Source organism: Crassostrea angulata, chromosome 6 (assembly GCF_025612915.1).
Source record: "Crassostrea angulata isolate pt1a10 chromosome 6, ASM2561291v2, whole genome shotgun sequence".
In the NCBI taxonomy this organism is placed as follows: Eukaryota; Metazoa; Mollusca; class Bivalvia; order Ostreida; family Ostreidae; genus Magallana; species Magallana angulata.
Window position 1 is genome coordinate 59,828,643 of NC_069116.1, and position 24,184 is coordinate 59,852,826.

A 24,184-nucleotide genomic window follows, 5' to 3' on the forward strand; every position below is an offset into this window, starting at 1 on the left:
AACAGAGGGTTGGAAAAATATTTAAATATGATGCCAAAAAAAATCTAGAGAAATTCTGAATTTATCAATCCAAATCTTTTCAAAATCAGTCAAGGGGTTACTTTTTAATGATTCTTTAAAAGGTGTTGATTTTCAATGAAATATATATATAGTGAAAAGAAAAAAATTGTCATACTTTTGGCACGTGAGTGAAGGCACAGTTTCTGTGAACCTATGAAACTAGTTTAAAATAACCAAAAAAATATGTGTTGAATTACGTCTGTTACATTGACATTAAATTGTTCATACCATTCGAGATCATGAGTTTTTATTCACCTATTGTGTTTCAACGCTTCTCCATTTCGTATGTGATCCTAGTTTATCATTTATACCAGCCAATTCTCTATTTTCAATTGCTCTACGAACCGTCAGGAGCAGATGTACCTAAATGACATAATTAGATGTAAATAAATTTTATAAATATAATCTATGTTTTGTATAAATATAGTATGACTTATTTTAATTCTCTGTGCTATACAGGAAGTGCTATATCGGCTCATGTACAATGTTACATGATATATGTAACAATATATTTGATGATATGCGGAAGAACTGTGGATCTAAAAATAAACCGATCAAATTTTCCCCAAAAGCAACTGCTCTGCAAAAAACCCCCCCAAAAAAAACAAAACAAAAACATAAAATCTCCTTTCCAACATTAACAAAAAATATTAAAATTCAAATTCATGGAAGTCCTCTTTTCCAAGGAGAGTGGTATTGTACAAATGGACCCAGAATGTGCATCATTCTAATATCAGATAAATGAAATAAAATTTTAAAATATTTTTTTATACAAAAATATTGCTGTAAATGATAAAGTGCCGTAGTTAATTATCCACATCATCTGGTATATTACAACATTGTCCTTGTGTGAAAAACATCATATAAAGAATTAAAACAGAAAAGTTTCAAAACTATTAATCAACTTGAAACGAATTTTTCATTGTTTAAATGAAACACCCCAGACGAGCTAACGAAGTCTTCAAAAACAGCTAATATAAAAATATGGCCTCGTGGTGTGTAGCTCTTATTTGGTGCAGTTAATGCAGATGTGAGGATTATCCATTACATCTGTCTTAGAATCCTTCACATTTCTTTGGCCTTAAACTATCTAATAAGTAAAAATCCAAATATTAAATTACATTGTAAAATTAATTCTCACGTTTTTGTACCGATCTCTTCGTCTATATATAATGTGGCCAGACCATGGTCACAGCCATTTTAATTTCAATTTATTTTAGAAAATAACAAACATGTTTAGTGAGTTTCTGCATTTATTGTACATTCATTTAACTAACTAGTTTAGTGTCGACTTGTTATAAGGCATTAAATATATTAACTATTTATTTTTAAAAAAGATAACAACATAATGATCACTTCTAGAAAATCAATACATAGAAATAGAAGTTCAGTTTATTATATAACATCAATTAGTTTATTTTTTTATCAGGAACACTTCTAGAGAGTTAACACAGACAAAAAAGCTTGATTGGAGTGATGTTGTCACATCTACAACAAAGTACCACAAGCAAGCCCACCTACATTGTACCATTCATTGCTCATTGAACATTCATGGAGAATCACAGTAACGAACACTGGGTTAGAAATGTCTACATAGTATTTTCTATAAATCAAGTATTTGATAAATTCAAAACTCATGTAACAGATCAGCAACCCATTCATCACTTTATGCTTTGAGAACTATATTAATTTATTTTTCATTTGACCGCTATCAAATCAAAACATATATCTTGATTTAATTTTAGTCACTTTCATCTTATCTTAATAATCAGAAAGTTTTGTCATCAATTGTCATACGTACCTGTTAAAAGGTGAAGACTTGCTATAAATACTTCAATTCCTTCACAATTTAAGTTCACAATTTAAATTTAATTCCAAGCAGGTAACAATTAAATGCTACAAATCTGCAGCTCTGTGATACATTGACAAATTATCCATCGTAATGCCAGGCATCCTACGACACTGAACCAAAAACAAGAGGTGAAAGGGCCTTAACGCTCACCTGAGTAAAATACAGCCCGATATGGGATTCACAGCATACCAATAAACTGCATTAATAAATGCAGAATTTACATTATTAACGTAATGCAAAACAAACATAAAGGAAAATAAGTAACGAGGATCAAGAAAATGAAAGAGATTGGTATTCATACAATAGCATTTTTTTTATATATAAATTCTGTCTACAAATTATCCATTTTTACATTATGAGCAGTAAATAATTATCAAACGTGAATAATCAAAGAGGAAAATATTAAAAAGTTCAATGAATGAACCCCATTCAGTTGAATGTTTGTTGGTGGATAGATGCAACTCCAACTTAATCGGTCAATTTATATGATAAAAGTAAAACACCATATACACGTGTGTAATAAATCATTCTGGTGCATTAGCACTACTCATGTTACTGGTCAATTAAGTGAAAAATAAAAATATTTGGGTAGGGGCAAAAAGGAGGGGATGGCTAATAACACATAATAAGTTTTAAGCTACAGTGTCAAATTCCCAGAAAGATTGTAAAAAGAATAATGTAAATCATAAATGTTTTCCTTACATAATCAATAAAGTCAAAACCTAAAAACCATACTGATTTTTAGTATATATGTTCAAATGTTAACACAGTACATACAAAGGACAACATATGAACACAGATAATTATTGGTCACCATTGTGAATCAGGTGAGCTAAAACTAAAAAAGTCAACAATATACAATCACCTTTAATCTTCCAGTCTACAGCATTTGTTAGTGATTTTGTTTGGCACAATCAAAGAGGATAACTTCCATTGGCTTATGCAACTATAACCTGATTTAAAGTTTTGCAACTTTAAGATACATAACATTTTGTATTTACAGTAAAATGTATAAATAGGCTAAATAAAATCTGGAAATTGAAAATCAGTGTTTCTTTCTCCTGACTTAGACAAAAATACATGTATATTTTGCAAATAAAAATACGACATAATTCAATCAAGCACAAAAAATATTTTTATAAATACTTCATCGCTTTGACGACAATATGCATCCAGTCCTCATATAATCAGGGATCTCGATGAGCTGTTTTACTGTGCATACACAATACAGTTAACTTTTTTTTTTTTTTTTTTACAACAGTAGGACTTTTAACTCCACAGTACTTACCGTATAAAATGTACCCCAAAATTTTTTTGTCAATCATATTTACAAAATAAATAATCAATTTCTTTTAATTGTTTTAGTAAACTTTAAGCTACATAATAATATCAGGCCATTTGAAGCACAGTAAAATTCAAAATGAGGGAGAACCCTGATTACAGAAATTCCTTTGACCAAAGTTTATACCGGTAAGTTTGAGCAAACAAAATGACGAAAATTACAGCAATGTGCCATCAATGCAGTGTACACAACAGAATCTATATAACAAACAAAAGTTTTAAAATCACTCAACAATAAAATAGTTATTCAATATAATAACAATAAACAAAATAGTTTTCATGCATGTGTAAAGTATGTGTAAATAAGAGAGAAAGGGGACTTCACTTGACTACAGTTGGTAATACATGTACCAGGGGTATCATATATATCCATGTATTTTAAAATATTGTTAAAAAAAAAATCACAACAACTCTTTATATGCTTTGATCCTTACAAAGTGAACCAGCAATTCTTCCTGTGAGAATTAATTGATGTACATTTGTATTCATCACGAGATCCACAGGTCACTAAGTTTGTGATCACTTCAAACGGCGTACTTACTTACATTGCACTGATAAAGGTAGACCAGCAGGAATGTTAACAAAATAAACGCTCACCACAGTTACAAGGAAACGCTCACCACAGTTACAAGGAAACGCATTGTAAACACCCACACTTCAGCACTCGTTCAACTTTGACCTTAGTATTCTCAATCATTCATTCTGATGACAAAATAGCTGAACTTTTTCTTCAAATAATCAATGGCAACTGGTCCAAAGAACACTAAGATCTCATCTAGGATCTCAAAATATCATACATGTAAGTATATCCAATATGTAATAGTATTAACACTGGATACATTTAACTAAGAAAATGACTTAAGCAATTAGTTTCCATAAGAATTTAAATAAAACTTAACACTGGGGTCTAAATTCAATGATTCTGGTGACTAAACATGAACCGGCACCGTGACTAAATAATAATCAATAAATCAATATAACATGACTTGGACTGGTATCACAGCTCCTTATAAAACAACTACTCCGGCTTAATATGAAAGCTGGCTTGGGAGGAGTTGGGGTTGGTGAAGTCCTCCGTGTCCGGTTCTAACACCTCTACCAGGTAGTGTAACCGCTTGGCCTTTGTCCAGCTGTAAGTGTTATCAAACCGTAGGACATCTACAATTAAAGGCCTCTGTTATGTCATTGATATCTATATATATCAAAATAAGATATTAATCAGTCTTTTAAAAGAATGTACTGGTACACATCTATTCTTAAATTCAAGTTGAGCACTTAATAAGCAATCTTATTTTACTTAAGTTGAGTACCTCTATACTAGAAGTCAAGAACTTACACATTCAACATCATCTATAAGATGAGGACTTTTTCATGAATACTTCTCTGAAAGTTAAGACCCTACATTTTCCTATTCCATTTTAATCTTCTCAATCTTTTTTTTTTATACAAGTTGAGAACCTACACATTTCTAAATCTTCACAAATATTCCTATTTAACAAGTTTGAAATAACACTATTTTATTTTGCTTAATCTACAAGTTGCGAACATACAAAGTGAAGTAAAGATTTACATTTTCAACATCATTAAAAGTTGAGAATAAGTCTAGATTACATATGCTCCTTCATCACTATAAAAGAAAAATAAGTTGCATGTTTCACCTTAACTTAAATTTGAGTACTTACTACTTACGTATTCTACATTAGTACAAACTAAAAGTAGTTGAGAAACTACACACCCTTTCACCAGCACAAGTCAGGAAAATACATCTATACATTCCACACCATAACTTGTTAATTGTAAGAGCTTACAAATTGAAACATTACACACCCCTTAACCAGTACAAGTTAAAATATTACACACTCCTAGATCAGTATAAGTTAAAATATTACACACTCCTATATCAGTATAAGTTAAAATATTACACACTCCTAGATCAGTACAAGTTAAAATATTACACACTCCTATATCAGTACAAGTTGAAACATTACACACCCCTTAACCAGTACAAGTTAAAACATTACACACCCCTTAATCAGTACAAGTTAAAATATTACACACTCCTATATCAGTACAAGTTAAAATATTACACACTCCTATATCAGTACAAGTTAAAATATTACACACTCCTATATCAGTATAAGTTAAAATATTACACACTCCTATATCAGTATAAGTTAGGAACTTTCACACTCCTACATCAGACTGAATATAAGTCGAAAACTACAGATTTTCCTGTATCAGTACAGGCTGAAAACTCACACTTTTCTCATTCAGTTCAAGTTAAGGACTTACAAGTACCTAACTCAGGCTCCGATTTCACAAAAAAAACTTAAGTCAAATCTCAGACTTAAGTCTGACTTTTTTCTCAAATATTTGAGTTTTTTCTCAAATTTGAGAAATCTCAAATATCTGCGTTTCACAAAAAAATCTTAGTCGTGTTTTTTACTCAATTTGAGAAAAAACTTAAGTTACCTCCATAGCAGACTTAAGTCAAATCTCAAATATGAATATGTCATTAACATCATTAATTCAGTATTTTATTGTCTTTAATGTTCATTTCTTAGATCTATTCCACTCAATAATCAGCGATTATGCAATGTTTCATGCAGGTTTGATAAATATTTTTTTCATTAAAAAATTATAATTTTGGCGGAGTTATCTCCCTTGACAAAAATGTAAACAAAGGGAACTAATTCATTTGTTTGTGTTAAATGGAATAACTGTGCAGTGATTCTACTTTCTAATGATTTTAAGGTAACCATAATGTATTTAATGTGGTCTTTTGTTTGTTATATAATATATAAGATCATGTAGATATGTCATCAATACTTAGCATAACAAAGTGTACATTTCATGACTTATGAACATTTTATGACTCTTGTTAAGGTTCCTCGACACACCAAAATTTTATTTTATGGATCGATAGAGAATCTTTTTTGAAACATGATTCCACAAAATAGAGATCAATATCGGCTTTCAGTTATTTTATACGAATTTTTTGTATTTTTTCAGTGAAATAGGAAAAACTGTTTTGCAGACAAACAGAATATATTAGAGCTTAAAACTTGTTGTCAATTAATGTGTAATATAATTATAAATAAATTCATGCCAAAGATCGTTTTGTCAAGTGTTTAATTTTTTAATTAAATTTTTTTTTCTGAAAATCAAAATTTTAATTCTTTAATATCTTTTTAATCTATGGATAAAATCTTTAAAATAACATATAGTCACATAAACTATTTACTAAACAATGATATTTTACAACGAAATTGAAATGAAAATGCGAAATTTTGAAAAAATTGCTATTTATCAAATTTGAACCGATCCCGATTGGAAAAAAACTGATCCCGATCAGAATTATTTTAAAATTGAAATTTTACAAATAAACTGCAGTTTTTTGCTAAGTAATTGATATAAATTATAAAGTTAGTAAATGACGAAACCATTTTACAGCTAAACAACCTGAAATTTTTGCAAAATTCTGATTCATTCTAACTTTATGTGATTTCGTTCGGGATCAGTTTAATTACAATCGGGATCGGTTCGATTTTAAAATTTTCCATTTTTTCTTTAATTTCACTTTTTGGTTTCAATTTCTTGTTGAAATATGATTGTACAGCAATTGTTAAATGCGAGTAACAGTTTATCTGCAGTTTTTATCCATAGATTTAAAAGATATCTACAACCCTTCTTTTTTATTTTCATAAATATTTTTTTTACAAAAATATTTCAAAGTTTATCTGGCCGTTTTTGATATGTATTTATAGATAATTGTATTGTGCATTAATTGATAACAAATTTTTAGCTCTTATATATCTTGTTCGCGGCTAAAACGATGTTTCCGGTTTCTATCAAAAAATACAAAAAAATTCTTATAAAATAATCAGAGGCCGATATAGGTGTCATTTTTGTATAATCATTTCTCAAAAACGATTATTCATCGATCCATCAAATAATGCATTGGTGTGTCGAGCCACCTTAATCTAATCCGATTTTCCTCTGTTGAAAACATAAGCAGACGATTGTTTTTAATGAGAATAACTTAAAAAACAAGAAAAGTTATAAGGGGCCACTTGTGACTATGACAATTCTTGACTCAGCTAAGTAAAAAATTTGACTCAGCTGAGAATTGACTAAGTTTGTTTTGTGAAACGCAATTTGAGAAAAATCTCAGCTGAGTAAATTCTCAGGATTTGAGATTAAACTTAGGTAAAAACTTAAGTTTGTTTTGTGAAATCGGAGCCTGTACAAGTTAAAGACCGGGTCTGGGGTATAAATAGCAGCCAATGAGGAAAATGGAGGAAATTTCAATTTTCTTGCCACCTTTCACTTCAGAGGATAAATTTCTGAATTTACACTTTAATCAGCAAAAACTATAAATTAAATTCTGTCATGCAACTAAAGTAAACTGAAAGGCATCTCTAGATAGTAAAATAATTATTATTGATGCATTACTACTTTAGAAATTCATATTCAAAATTTTGAAGTGATCCAGAAATTCAAATTTCCTCAGATTTGATTGACAGATGAGACATCGGCTTTTTGTTTACATTCCTACCGGAAATGCCTATTGCTAGAGACGCACAGTAAATGGCGGGACAGCTTGTCTTACCTCAAAACTGAATAACACTAAGTAATCCTTCTTAATTGATTTATTAATCTATCATCACTGGTAATCATAAACAAAGAGAAAGAACACACACTTGTGTAACATAGAGAGTCAGTCCTGCAGCTTCACACTGATAGTATCAAGTTCCCATATCTGTTTACGCATGGGGCCTCCCAGGTCACAGGTTCTAGCAGTTGTAAATTATAAACATATAGGTCATCACATCAGTTGAGAAATTTTAAAAGCAATCCTATGCACTGATGCCACTGATCGTGCTGATATCATTATTCTAGTGAAAATTCCAACTTTCCCACGGATGTTTTTTGGGTCTAGAATACAGCTCTGTTAAACCATATTGTCAAAAGTTTGTCCCTTCAATAAAGTCTTATTTCTTTCCAAAATTTGATTTCCACCATATCGGACAGCTTCTAATGGGTCTGCATAAACAATGGGGACATTCCTAAGTTATTGCTGTTCTGACAGAATCGTGCAGAATTAACGTTCAACAAACTCCCCTGTAAATCATCAGTCTTCATCTGTCTCATTTTGCACTATCTTAGATCACTAGTCGATAATTCTTCTACATCCCAATATATGAGTTGAAAAACTTAACAATTTCTCTTCCTTCCAATTCACCCTGTTTGATCTTTTCCGCCATGATTTGGATTACAAGAATGTTTTGGAGGGAATTTTATTAGGGCAGAGGTAAACCAAAAGGAAACTTGAGCTTGTAATCTACTACAGTGAACTACAGTTTGTAACCTTAACATCTGATTTAATAAATTGTATGTGAATATTTTTTTCAAACATTTCTGATAATTAAAGTTCAGGCCCACATGCAAAATCATCAGGTAAATATAGTTTTTCCTCCCTGGAACCTCTTTCACATTTGCAGTTTTGGAGGCTGATTTATTGACATTTGGCGGGAGGGATTCCCCACTGAGTCAGGACTAGTTGTGCATTAGCCTCTTGCACCTAACCCACACTGTTGTTGATAAGAGTTATTCTGACCAGTGAATTTCTTGGGGTTTTTTTTTAAAGTTTAAAGTATTTTCTAAATAATTACATGTATGTGAAGAAACGATGCTTACTATGATAGATGTTTTAACAAAGCTCTAGATACAAAAAACAAAACAACAGAAGGGATGCTTGTATTGGCAGTGATCAATTTAGAAGTACATGCATGTGTAGATGCTTATTACTTAAAGATGAAAATCAGGGAAAGGAACTATGCACACCGTTTCATTTTTAAATGACCATTGAAATTATGTAGTTCTCTGATCAGCACGTGCTTCTGGTATGCAGCTATCTATTAATAGATTCACTCTGCCGTGTTATCAGTTTAGAGGAGGGGCCTGCTTCCTTATATGCTTAATTGCCGTCCGTGTGGATATTCAACTAGGTCAACCCCGGTCTTTAAGAACTTACTAGTTTTTCACTTTGTACAAGTTTAGAACTTACAATTCCTAATTCAGTACAAATTAATGAGGACCTACAAATTTCTAACTTACCTCAATTTGAGAACTTACAAGTTTTTAACTCAGTAACTTACAATTCCAACTCAGTACAAGTTGAGGACCTACAAATTCCTATCTTACTTCAATTTGAGAACTTAGTTTTTATCTAAGTGCAAGTGGAGAACTTCTTAACTCAGTACAAATTGAGAACTTACAATTCCTAACTCAGTACAAATTGAGAACTTACAATTCCTAACTCAGTACAAGTTGAGAACACTTTTAGAACTTTATAAACCTCTTAATCAGTACATGTATAGAAGTTGAGAACTTACAAGTTTCTATATCACTACACATTTAAACCTATGACACAGTATACCAATTACAATTTAAGAACAAGCTAAGAACTTATGCATAAAAGTACAGGACTTACAAGTTCCTGCTTCAGTACAGGTGACACTGCCGTCCTCCGGCACCAGATGGGAGTTCACTCTGTGTGTGGGAACTACCTCCTCCATCTTACTCGCCTTCTGTCTCTCACCTGTTGTCCTCCGATACACACCAAACCCAATGTCATATCCCTGAGTAGAAAACTGCCACCTTTTTAAAAAATGAACAATTTCATGTGAAATTAAAAATTATCTGGTTTTCAGTTGTTATTTATATTTTACACTGCAAACATCCCTGTAAACTTGCTATTATGACATTTCTTTTTGATGCCTGGTAAAAACAATAATTTGAGATATAGATATCTTAGATAACAATATTTTTTATTGACACCACTGTGCTCAGCAAGAAACAACAGCATATGAGAGCACGATAATACAGATTGTATGGATCTTAAAATCGTTTTGCAATTTTTCCTTATGTACCGGTTTTTAGTTTTTGGTCTTTCACTAGGATGAACTTAAAAGGCAATAATCTTCAGTTTAAGTTTATATCCCCAAAAATATCCATTCTACAGAGCTACACAATGACATTAAGGTACCGGTACATGTAAAACATGAACATCCATTGACAAAACATCTCCAATACGAACATATATTGTCAGTATCTCTACCTTATTGCACTGTTTTTTACGGTCACTTCACACTCCACCTGTAGAGAGGAGCCCCTCCCCACACTGACACACACTGCATTGTCAATGTCCACTGACAACATCTGTTGTTTGTAATAGGAGAGAGGAACTTCCCCACCCTGGCCTATCTGTTCAAATACAAGGCATAGTTTAAGGTGGTACAAAGGTAGAAGAAGGGGATGCAGTGAAGAGAAAAATCCATTATCACAGCATGGTACAGATAATGAAAAATTCACAAATGTTTTTTAAAAGAAAACTATGACATTTAATGAGTTATTGGTGATTACTGGTACATTGTAATTCCAAATTAAGGGAGGTAACTCAATTCTTCTTTTTTTTTATAATACATGTGCAAGAGCTGTAACATTTCTAAACTAAAATTATGATACTGTTTTGATCATTTATCTGTTCAGTGGCTTAATATACACCAACTACAGAAAAACTTTTGGTATGATTGTTATACATTGTATGAGGTTTCCATCTGGGGAATAGAATTGTCATTTATGGGTCAAAATGTTTATCACTTGTATTCCAGGATGACCATAATTTCAATGCAGGGGTAGAATTCTAGCAGATATACCTGAGACCGGCAGGTTGGATTGCCATCGGGATCTGTCCGCTTCCCTCCATAGCAGACAGGGAGCTGCTCCGGGGAGATGTACCGGTACAGAGTGTCATGGTAATTGGCTGACAAATCAAAACCACAACTGGTTACAATGAGTTAACAGGTAGCAACAAGGATTTTCAATATAACAGGGATATGACTGCATTTTTTTATTTTACGTGGAAAAATGAAAATAACATTTAAATCGAATGTCAAATTAAAAGCATCTTCCTAATATATTATTAAAATTGAAATTATATTAAACAAGGCAATCAATGTATAAATTCAACAAAAAAAAGCTTTTTTACCAACTAGGAAAAGTTTCTTTAATAGGACCCAAATCAGGGAGATTGACAGTTCTATAAATCTATTGTTTATGAGATTTCATATTGTCACTCTCATTGACACAGCTAGCTGCAGGTGTGTAGCTTCAGGTTTGATAAAATTTAGATGGACGATATGGGCGCTAAAGTGCCTACCATAGTAAAAAAAAAAATAGTGCTAGTTTTGGACTGATTAATTTTATTTCTGAACAGTCTGTACAAATATTTGGTTCCAAAATATTCCTCCTCAGACATTTTACTACAGATATCATCACTTAACTTGCCTCTGATTTTTTTAAGGTCAATGAGTCATAGAATACCGCAATTTTTTGTAGCCATAAATTAGAGCTCTTTATTATGGGAGGCACTGTAGCTCCTATGTTGTCCATCTGAATTTACAGACCAGGAGCTACAGACGTGCAGCTTCAACACAGCCAGGTAATTAGGTTTGTGTTTTTATGATGCACTTTGTCATTTAAATAATGTATTCAATTTATGGGGTTGGTGTGAGAAGTTCTTACTGTTCTTGTTTAACAGGCCTCTGATTCCCAAGCTGAGTATTTCTATAAAGCTGTCCTTACCATTACAGTTTTGCTTTTCTGGGTCCATTGTTTACCACTTCAATTTTGATTTTTAATTAAGCTAATAAATAGAACCTTACTTCCTAAGATGATTGTCTTCTTGGCAGTGGCTTCTGATAGAAAAGGTTTCACAATGTTGTAGGCTATGGGGAAAAACCGAGGAGCTGAAACAAGATTAATATTTTCATACCAAGTTAGTTAAAAACCCAATAAAAATGAAACTACATGCAATTTATACATGTACTTACTTTATCTCAGAAAATAAAGCTTGCTTTTATATGATTGTTTTCAGATTATAATACTCATGTACCATATAATGAAAAGTAAAGAAATTTCACACATTTTATAACATAAAGTAAACTCAGAAAAGTTAATCTATCTGTATAAGACAATCTAGCTCTTTCATCTTGATTTAATTATTATCAGCAGTGCAGTAGAAGGATAATATTGGAATTTTGGAGAAACAATAAGAGGGAGTTGTTTCCTGCTGTCTTACCATTGATAACGATGGCATACTTCAAGGTCTCCGGGTAGTGGTCCTCAAACATGGTGATCATCTCACAGTAAGCATCCACACCTACAGACAGACAGACAAATCAGACAAACAAATTAGACAGACAAACAGACAGAAAAATCAGACAGATAAACAGACAGATTAGATAGATAAATCAGACAAATTAGACAGACAGACAGATCAAACAGATAAACAGACAGACAAATCAGACAGATAAATAGACAGACAAATCAAACACATAAACAGAAAGACAGAAAAATCAGACAGATAAAGAGAGATAAACAGACAGACAAATCAGACAGACAGACAAATCAGACAGACAGACAAATCAGACAGATAAACAGACATACAAATCAGATAGACAGATAAACAGACAGACAAATCAGACAAATTAGACAGATAAACAGACAGAAAAATCAGACAGATGAATAGACAGACAAATCAGACAGACAAATCAGACAGACAAATCAGACAGATAAACAGACAGACAAATCAGACAGACAAACAGACAGACAAATCAGATGGACAGATAAACAGACAGACAAATCAGATAAACAGACAGACAAATCAGACAGATAAACAGACAGACAAATCAGACAGACAGATCAGTATCTGCTTAGTCTTATATTTACTCTACAATTTCTTTAATTAGTTTTTCCTCCTACCCGATGACAATAAGGTTGTCATTAAACATGTGCTTTTTGTTCAACATAGCAATCACACCACTAGGAGGATCTGGCATTTAATCAAATGTGTCTTTTATCTTTAATGAGATTTTTTGTCTCATTTCCTGTGACAAATAAGTATGCTCTGAATTCATCAGCTACCTATCATGATCGAGTGGTTATAATGTGATGGAGATCTCCCCCTCTGTTACCAATATATCTTTATTTCCATGCCCTGTCTCATACTTATAGCGAGTGAAATATAGAACAGATAAACTACAGATTAATAATGTCATGTCCTCATCAACCCCAAAAACAAAAATGCCAGCATGTACTTGGTTTGTACGCGTAAGTCTCAGATTCTGAATCTATATAATACAAGTATTATCTATACTAGAATCATCTACACCATACCTGGCTTGTACAAGTGTTTCATTCCGAGCTTTGCAAGGTCATACAAGATGATCAGGGATTCTACTCTCTGACCTTTCTACAAAGAACAAATACAGAAAAAAAATTTATACAGGTCATAATACTTGTCAAAGGAAATTACTAATTCCTTACCTTTCACATCAAATCAGCTTTTTGTATGGATATAAACTTAAGAATCTCAGCTATAAAGAAGCTTAGTTATAAAAAAATCTGAGATAAAACCCCAGTTATAAAGAATATTGTTAACAAAGAGATGAAAATTAATGTCTTAGAAGAATGTTTTACTGAAAGGTTTTGCAAAACAATTATAATATATTGTAGGGGAGTATATATCATTCAAGTTTAATTAACGACACAATGACCACAAATAAGCAACAATTAAATGGACCACATTGTCAAATTATGTCAATTTGAGTCAAAGTGACTAAATATTGTGCTTCTAAATACGGTGAGTTAACCACTACTGTGATTTCATCAATATTTCCTTGAATTTTTGTTGATTTTGTTGTTAAGCTCATCCATGAAATTAAATGCTCATTGAAATGCAATTTCCTACTAACATTTTGTATTGATAGGGTCATTGGCCTCGATTTACCTACCGATAATCCTGGAAACTGTTATTTTGTTGAATCCACGAAAACTGATACCCTTGAATGTTATAGAAACCACGGTATATAGCTAGACACTGATTACCTGTTTGCTGAGATCTAAGAATGTTTCTCTGTGGAGTTTTTCCAGAAGCTGAACTTTGGCCTTGATGATATCAGCTTTTTTGGCTGATTTTAACATGCCTGTAAAATATTAAACAGAAAGTATACAGACAGATACCCCTCATCTCATGCATTTGTTAATATATGGGCTACTAGTATCTCAAATTTGCATCACAACAGACTTTTCAATCCAACAAGATACCATTGAATCATTTAAATTTCATTGGGGCCAATTTTTGTGGCTTGTCAATATCTAATGAATGATGAGGATGTTATCATAGATTCACATGTTCATAAATGCATTTCACCATTGTCACCATTCTTTATATACTAGGGAATGTTTGCCCCCGTTTTATTTCAGCCCCTTTTGCCCTCGTTGTCAGCGGGTGAATTTAAGACTGGGCAAATTCCAATGCCTCTTAATATCTCTTTTTAAACACAATGTGTCTGGGCAAATTCAAGATGGGGCGAAACTATTTGTAAGTGTAGAAGGGCAAAAATAACCCTGTATACAGTATGTAAAATTCCTCAGGGGACATTAAATTTATGGGTATCAAGGAAATCCACAAAAATGTAGCCACCACAAAATCCGCAACTCCACAGTACCTAGCTACATATAGCTCTGTTGGTAACTGTGGAATCATCATTGTTCATGGGGGACCAATGCTCATAGCTTCCATGGGTAGCCCAGCTTACCCACGAACTACATCCCCACAAATGAATATGCAAGCATCTGTTTAATATTTATCAAAAATATCCAAATTTCACAACCAACGAAAATTACGTCCCCATGAACAAGGAAAATTTTGGCTACCCAGGAACACTGACCCCCCACAAGTTCAGTTGAAAAACAAAATCCATAAAAACTGAGCCACAACAAAATCTAACAATTCCACTGGGTCTTCACACAACAGATATTTCTGCTGTTGGTACCTTTCAGATCAATCTGTCCAAACGGATCGATCCAGACGGGGCAGCCATCAACATCCACACCAAACAGACCCCCCGTGAAGTATTTCTGGATCACCTCCGGACACTCCCAATCAGCTATGTTCTCCAACTTCTCTCTCTTCCTCCAGGAAAAATGCTGCAGATTCAAAGACAACTCATTTATTGTTGATTTCTAATTAAACATGAGGAATTAATATCTGCATAAAATCATGAGAATTAAGAATCCCTCAAGTATTTAAAAATCTCACTACTTTTTTTTGACAGTTAATAACTTAGTGATATCAAAATACATGTATTATGAATAAGATAGTTGTTCAATTATTTGTATTCTCTAACTTGATACATGTACAAAACAACGGAATTAAGGAGGCCGACTTTAGTTTGCATTGCGCATGTTTTTGCCCATTCTAAAGTAATACAGTTGATTTATACTTCTTATGAATTTTTTTCCATATCACTTATAAAATTGAACACAATAAACAAAATACAGATAAAAATATCTAGATTTTTAAAGGAAATTTTTATTTTTAACACGATTTTTACGTTGTGCGGTAGGGGAACATTGCAATTGCACTTTTATGACGTTATGATAAAATGAAGCTTTGTAGGAGTACGTTATAAGAAATAACATAAAAGAATAAGTAAAAATTGTACGCTGTTGAAATTTTATATACAGAATGATGCTATCCTCGAGGACATTTTCCTCATTTTTGGAATGAATCCATTATACCAATCATCATTCGTGATGATCCAAATATATAGCAAAATTTGGTGCATTTTAATATTTTGAGATGGCCCCCACTAAAAACCAGACGATAGAATTTTGTGGTTTTTACATATAAGGTAGGAAATGATATTACTAATCATATATAACAATTTGAGAAAAAAAGCTATTGTAGTATTTTTTAAAAACTGCTTTGATGTGCGGAAAATGACCGTTGCCTATATATTCCTTTAGTAAATGCACTTCTATTTTGAGATGGTCCCTAAAAAGAACCAGACGATCGATTTTCATGAACCGTCGCAAATAAACTAGAGTTGGTTTAAATTACATATGGTTAAAAAATAAAGAGTTATGCTGTTGTAGTTTTTCCGCAAAAAAACCCAAATCGGCCTCCTTAAGTAATAGAAATGTTTTAACAAGAGCTTGGAGTTAAGGAAGTGCGTGACAAACTCTTATTGGCCGAAGGCTCAGGCTCTAATCATGGTGAGCTGTCCAGTCATTGGCTTATTGATATGAATACATTGAACATAGTGACACTTGCAAGACTTTATCCAGGGATGTATATAATGTTGAAACAGCGTCAATTTTACACAACAGAACAGATCTTCATCTTGGCAAACAACCGTCTGGTTTTGAATATGAATATTAATGAGCTTCTCTTAGCGAATAAGTAGAAAGGACATCACTGTTTGACAGCTTGTTCTGTTGAGCAAACTAGATAGTAACATCCAACTGAAAGTCCAAGCTCTTCTTAAAACGATCTTAAGTACTCGCATAAAAAAAAGGAATCTACATTATAGGATTTAGATATTCTTACAAAGTCCCACAATATAGCAACAAAATTTATGTTTAGCACTTCATATAATGCACGGATATAATGAAAAGAAAAAAAAATTGATGATTGATTTAAGAAAAAATGGCATCTAACAAGGAAACCAAGATCTTTTAACTCTGCACCAGCCTGTTTCAGCTGTGGTTCAAGCCATCAACTTGAATTTATCTAATTCCATGGAAATTAAATCAATCCAAATTAATGTGACTTACATTTCTCAGCATGGTCTCCGACTTGTTTAGATCGAAGTCTCTGGCTGCAAACAAACATTGCTTTGAATTATATTTCAAGAAATATTAGAATGGCACATCTGACACAATCATATCTTCTGTAGAAAGTTTTTGAGTGTACTCCATGCCTGACTTACCTCTCAACCATCTCAGCAGGTAGTAGTCGTCATGCCCTGGCTTCAGCACATCTTTTAATCTTTCTTTGAACTAAAAAAAAAAAAATAAACAAAAATAATACACTAATGCGAGAGGCCTGTTTGTTATCAAGAAACAGAAAATCGATAATACCGGAAAATAAATTTTGATAAATGGACCGCAGTAAAACATGTATGTAACAAAAAACCAGGGGCAAATAATTTAATTCTTTATCAAAGACATTAAACTTGAGGTGTAATTTGCTCCATCCTATTAGTTTATAATACAAAGTACAATCTAAGACTTAGGAGAATGAAAATGACTTTGCCATTGGCATGATTTCATTTTTTGCATTCCTAACGGTAACCTTATGTTTTGCTTCATATGATTTTTTTTTAGTTTACACAAATATTTATATATCACAATAGTTTGGTAAGTAGAGATTAATGCACTGTCAAAATTTACACACAACACGGTCAAGTATCTGATTCAGCTTGTAAGTCTCAGTGTGAGCTAGGTCTGATACTGACCGCGGGTTGAAATGACACAGATTTGGACATGTCACCCTCTGATTATCTACCTTGTGATGTAAATCTCTGATATCAGGGTTATTCATATTTGTATTGATACTATAGTTACATGTACATTGTACCATGTGAATCTGCCAATATCATATTGTGCTTAAAACTTATTGCTACATACAGCTTTATTTATATATTTATTCACCAATCAAGGGCCCTCAGGGGGCATAAACATTAAAAAAAAATAATATCATGATTATAACAAATAATGATTGAAATAAAAGCCTAGAATGTCTAGGTTCATATTACAGGCAACAATATGCAAAATGATTCATTAACACAATGAAATATATGTATGGGATTTACGCATTTAAATGTGTGAGATAATGACGTGTGAACACAACAGCTATACAGAAACAAAAAGGCGTGACTGTATAGAATCTTTCTTATTATATCATTGATTTTTATGCATAGCATCAAATCAATCTCCCTGCTTTTAATATATTCAGTTATAAACTTTCAGCTCTGGACACATCATACAGACCTATAAATTTACCTTAAGTTATGGCTTTTTCTAGATTTATGATAACTCAGATTTTAGGGCAATGACAAATCAGAAAAATGCAGCTGCTGACATTGAGATTTTTAAATATCACAAATTTTTATAAAATATGAATATGGTACAAGTGCATCACGATTCATGGAAATAAGAAAAAACGACCTTAGAACATCCTGATTATACAATTTCGCCTGGTGCTCAGTATGCTACTGTGCCTGTACCAAGGAAACAACTGAACAGATTACAATCCCACCATTGATCTCTGTCAACAGGCAACAGTTGTATAAGGCTAGACCAAGGCTCACATTGTAATCAGAATAAAAAATCAGTTTCTCCAACACCTACACGCTGTGATTCACTATACAGAGGAACATTCAACTTTCTGTCCCTGATGCTTACCTTAAACGTTCTGTACAATGAGTTAAACCTTAAGGTCACTGGTTTGATCCCTGCTTGATATTGTGTGTTGTGTGTTGTGTCCTAGCTAGCTATGAAATGGCAATTTATTGACATGTACATTGTCTCAGTCAACTCTGCTGCAATTATGTATAAATCTGATTATGCCGGAGATAAACCTGTGATGGACTGGTGTCCCATCCATTGAGGGAAATAAAAGACTCTCATCCATATAGCACCAGCCAGGGAAACCAGATATAAGCACCAACTCTAGGCACATTCCTGCCTTGGATTTAACAGTAACTAACAATAACATTTTACTATAGATGTTGTCACTGCTTTCCCATCCCCCCTTCATTGAGGGATGAAGAATTTAAAGATTGGCTACAAAGTCTATGTTTTCTTTCATATTTCCTTTTTTTCCCCCACTTGTCATGATGTTTTAGGGTATACGTTATGTGCCCCCCCCCCCCCCCCCCCCACTTTCAACAAAATTGCTATGGGTCAGCGAAAATGTAGTACTAAAGTTTGTTTACATGTATGTAGCATTGTCAACATTCCATCTGCAGTGAATACAATGTTAAGGTTAACACTCGAATGTGACCAGTTTCCACTGAATATCATTTTTCTCCATTGCATTGTTGCGTCATTTTTCATATATAATTTTATAACCATTTTAACAAGAGCTTTGACTTTGGGTAGTTGTGTCAAACAGCAATGTGACGTTGTCCTGTCTATTTCAATGCTAGCCAATCAGCCTAGCTCTTTGAAATCAACAAGATTTGTCTGGCTTTTGAGCTAAGACTAAGCAATCTATGCATATTTTGCTTAAAACCACGTCATTTTTAACTTGATTTGACACAAGGAATAGATAGCTATGCCATACTGAATGTCTAAGGTCTTGTTAAAATGGTTCTACATATGGATGAAATGACAATACAATGTATACTGGCAAGAAACGGCCGTACTCGTCGAGAACTGGTCAGTTGCCTGTATATTATGTACATGTGTGAAAGAGAAATTGTAGCTATACACCCAGTCAACCTGAATATTTCAGTTCAAAAACATTCTCTCTCTCTCTCAATCCCTTTCTCTCTCTCTTATTAACAATTTTGAACAAAACTTGGCATTCATCATGTTCATTGTAGGCATATTATAAAACTTCTTATCAGCTGCTTACTATCCTTGATTCAATGCTTAAACTGCACATACTTGTGACAACAATGATTAAAACATATTTGATTCATTAACAAGTATCTCGTTCTGTTTAATCAGTATCAAACTTCATGGAATTGTAAAAGGTACCTTCTGAAGACAGTCCTCTTGCTCTTTGCTTAGATCACCCACCCTTCCACTCATTGCTGAAGGTCATTGATCATCTTAAAGTTTCTAAGATATTTGAAGTTCCATTGATGGATAAGTGATCTAAATCCGATCCCCGAGTGTAACCAGTGTCTATGTTGTTGTGACTGTGAGTCGTCTGGTTTGGATGAGAAGTGTAAACAATATTGACAATTTCGATCCCGATCTAAAATATGGTGATTTATGATGGATCACCCCAAAGAGAATGAATGATTGAAAATCCAGTTTACCTGCGCGGTAGAAATTCAAACCATTTATAATTACTATAATGAATCACTTTTATTGAAGCATGAACATTTTTTAATATAAGACATGAAGATCGAGTGATTTTATAATGCTCAAAAACTTAAATTTATCAGAGATATTCATGTCTCCTTTTGATTTGATGACTACATATTGTAGCTGAATGCACGAATTTAAAGTGATTTGCGACAGATCGGAGTTTGATCTAATTTGATCTGATTTTTTAAGGGCTATTAGAAATAGTATAGGTTTATTTCCGGCTATACTCGAGAAGAGGACAACCCCCCCCCCTTTTTTTTTTATCTACAAACGTTACTGTACAAAGTAGCAAATGTATACACATGTTTATGTCACATTTTAACCATACAAACCCTTTCCATCTTGTATATTTGTATTTATTGTGCATATTGTTTATTTACATGGTTGTACAATCATCCTGTTGGTCTTTGAAGGGCCCTTATTGGTCAGTAATTTGATTTGATTTTTAATTATGTCCTTTACTTCATTCAATCAAAAGTCAGAATAAGGTTTAAATGTATTTTTCATGCCCTTTATTCATTGTTATACATGTATGAATAACTTATAATTGAAATACTTGAAAAACTTTTCTTTACTTATTTTTTACATGTAATTTATTTTGATAAGATAAAGAAATAGACCATAGTCAATGCACGTTTTCAAGAGTTGTCTAACTTGCGGACAACAACTTATGGCTTCATTCAAGTTATGGCTGCTGGCAATTTATGGCTACATTCAAGTTATGGCTGCTGGCAAGTAATGGCTACATTCAAGTTATGGCTGCTGGCAATGTATGGCTACATTCAAGTTATGGCTGCTGGTAAGTTATATGGCTACATTCAAGTTATGGCTGCTGGCAAGTTATGGCTGCTGGCAAGTTATGGCTACATTCAAGTTATGGCTGCTGGCAAGTTGTGGCTACATTCAAGTTATGGCTGCTGGCAAGTTGTGGCTACATTCAAGTTATGGCTACATTCAAGTTATGGCTGCTGGCAATGTATGGCTACATTCAAGTTATGGCTGCTGGCAAGTAATGGCTGCTGGCAAGTTATGGCTGCTGGCAAGTGTGTTGCTAACGCTGATGGTAATAGAACGGATTACTAACTGCATCTAATCCAATCAGATTTCAGTATTCAACATGAAAGTATAATAAAACGAAATGTTACATGCGCGTAAATTATGCTGTTGAACAAGTTGCTGTCCTTTAAAAAAGGACTGCAATACGTGGACCATTTGCATGTGTTTCCAACGAAAACGTGAAAGCCTTAAAATTATCACAGATTCCACCGACTCTCGCCCCCTGCTTTCACTAAATTTGTATGTTGTATTAGAACCATTTTAAGAAGGCCTTGGACTTTCAGTAGGACGTAACAATCTATTTCTTGCGTCAAAACAAGTTAAAAATGACACTGGATTAAGGTGAAATATACACCGAATGCGTAGCCTAAGCTCAAAAGCCAGACAGATCTTGTTGATTTCAAAGAGCCATAGCTGAGTGGCCAACAATGAAATAGACAGGCCTACGTCACATTGCTGTTTGACACAACTACCCAAAGTCCAAGCTCTTGTTAAAATAGTTCTACGTATATATATATATATATATATATATATATATGTATAGTTGACTTTTAATCTCAGAATTTAAAGGGTTCATACTTCTAAAATAATTATGATCTATATTAATGAAGATTGCATATAAAGTATCGGGCATTCGGTGAATTCTACTTTTTGCGCACACATTGAGCTTCGCACTACTTTGTGACATGTAACTACGTTATGCAGTGACAGCTATACTATAAATGTGTAAATCAATTTCATATTTTGATGCATCTTTCTTGAGATTTAAACTTTTATACAGTGACATAATTATTCAATCATCTAATATGTTTTACGGTGCGACCGTTGGGGCGAGCACAGCATGTGATCATATAATGAATTATGATAAATCAATAAAAATAAAATTAACAACGTTAATGAATTTGATTGCAAAATAAAATAAAACATACCTATTTTTCAGTAAATTTTCATTATTCATAGTTTATAAGATTTGTTATAATTTATTTATTTATAAGTAGAACAGTAGTTTAATCTCAGATACAATGTTGTCGAGTAATAAAGATTTTAATATAAATGTTCATTGCACTGTATCTCCTCTTTTAAAGTGATTGTAACGTCAGTTCATCCCTTTTTTTTTTGCAGTAGACATTTTTTCTTAAACTCATGCGCGGATCTAGAGGGGGGGTCGGTCCCGACCCCCCCCCCCCCCCCCCTGGAAAATGAAAATTTATTAAATTTACATAGTAAAATTATCGCGAAAATATGCCTCGGACCCCCCCCCCTGGCAAACACAATTATCCTTCGGACCCCCCCCCCCCCTGGAAAAATTTTCTGGATCCGCGCATGAAACTTACATATAAACTTACGACAACTTGACTCATCATAGATTAATCATCATTAAAAAATAATGTTTCATTTTTTTTTAATTTACACATAGAAAATCGACTTATCGTGGATATGACCCTCCACTTTTTAAAAAAAGTTAATGTCTAATTTTTTTTAATTTACGCTCAAAAATATTTGCTAATCTATTAAAAAGAACATGGTGTTGTCCAAATGAGTGCAATTTACAACTGTTTCCTGTATCTGAAGAAATGTCCCTATTCTTCAGCTGTTCTTTAGCTTAGTCTTTGCAAGATTTTGAGAGGATTTTGGTCATTTCAGCAGATTTTCAATAACTTCAATTAGAGTAATTTCCCCTTATCAGTGCTTATTGTGACGTCAAAGCTGACGTTGGTTAAGTGTCGTCTGACTCTTTTTAAAGAACTCCGCTGAGAAATAAAAGTACGCGAAGTATACTGTTTTATTTACTTAAAAAGCATGATCTTCTTAAAATTACACATCTTATATATATGCTTCTCAAAAGTTTTACTTTGATTCTCGCGAGAACGTGAGGTTGGAAACCATTGGTACTATGAATTGTGGGTCAAAATTTACTGACGCCGAAAAAATCTATCGGATCAATGTGTAAACCATTGTGACGTCACTCGATTATTTTTGATTGAGAGTGTACTGAGGTGAACTTTAGAGGTAGTTTTGACTGTATGTCGTATACTATAGCATTGAATCATGATTTTTTGAAGTATACACTCTCATAACTGCCGCGGTGTGTGCATACAAATTGAGTAACGCGCGTTAGCGCGTTATGAAAATTTGTATGCACACACCGCGGCACTTATGAGAGTGTATACTTCAAAAAAATCATAATTTAATGCTTATATTTACATTTTTTAACTTCTTGCCTTGTCTGCAAATGTGAATTATACCTTAAAATTCCGATCTTATCCTAAGGGTAAGTTAACATTAATGGAAGAGCCACAGTAACAGCCACAAGCGTGAACTTTGATTTTCGCTTGTGACGTTGCAGTTTACAGCGTTCAACGTTTGTGACGTCATAATAAAACTCGTCAATTTGACCTTTGACTACTTGTTGCATTTAGAGGCATTTAAACATCACGGAATTTAATGGAAAAACACAGTAGAATGTAAATATATCGTTATAGACCCCTTCACGATAACTGCGGTACTGTTATCTTGCAGGGCAAAATTATATACTTTACCGAAATTTCAGTAGATAGATAATTAAATGACGTAAATGAAACAATTCATGTTACGTCATATTTCACCAAACTATGTCATTTTGCCCTGCAAAAGAGCAGTACCGCAGTTACCGTGAAGGGGTTAATTGTTTTCATATTGTCTTGCTGATTCTCGTGAGAGTGTGAAGTAAAAAAAAATGTCCTGATTACATGGAATTACTGGGACGATTAAAACAATGCATTACTGGTCCGATTTACTGACGCCAAAAAAATTCCGTTGAATGAATGTGCAACTGGTCCGAATTTTCTATTCACACACGCCTTGCCGGTAGAGCTCGCTTCGCTCCGGCGCTACGCGCCGGCGAGCTGCGCTCGCTTTTATATACAGTCACAT

The 24,184-nt window shown here is 33.2% G+C and overlaps 1 protein-coding gene across 1 annotated transcript; it reads right to left on the bottom strand.

The window, feature by feature from the left end:
- Nucleotides 1-1,277: 1,277 nt before the first annotated feature.
- LOC128188032 (SEC14-like protein 2) lies at nucleotides 1,278-20,071 on the bottom strand. The gene is made up of 12 exons (XM_052858806.1): nucleotides 19,877-20,071; nucleotides 17,098-17,167; nucleotides 16,943-16,986; nucleotides 15,157-15,310; nucleotides 14,207-14,304; nucleotides 13,496-13,571; nucleotides 12,399-12,479; nucleotides 11,983-12,066; nucleotides 10,975-11,081; nucleotides 10,377-10,522; nucleotides 9,750-9,916; nucleotides 1,278-4,411 (listed from the first exon to the last, which is right to left on the bottom strand). Exons 1-12 carry the CDS (start codon nucleotides 19,928-19,930, stop codon nucleotides 4,272-4,274), a joined length of 1,221 nt encoding a protein of 406 aa, XP_052714766.1. The 5' UTR covers nucleotides 19,931-20,071; the 3' UTR covers nucleotides 1,278-4,271.
- Between the last annotated feature and the right edge of the window lie 4,113 nt (nucleotides 20,072-24,184).

Bases quoted from the DNA above. Each gene is read 5' to 3' on its own strand.
- LOC128188032 (XM_052858806.1), bottom strand. From the start codon at position 19,930: ATGAGTGGAAGGGTGGGTGATCTAAGCAAAGAGCAAGAGGACTGTCTT. The intron at 17,168-19,876 runs GTACCTTTTACA...TTTTTTTTTTAG, and splicing joins AAGAGGACTGTCTTCAGAAG to TTCAAAGAAAGATTAAAAGA. The intron at 16,987-17,097 runs GTAAGTCAGGCA...GTTTGTTTGCAG, and splicing joins CCTGCTGAGATGGTTGAGAG to CCAGAGACTTCGATCTAAAC.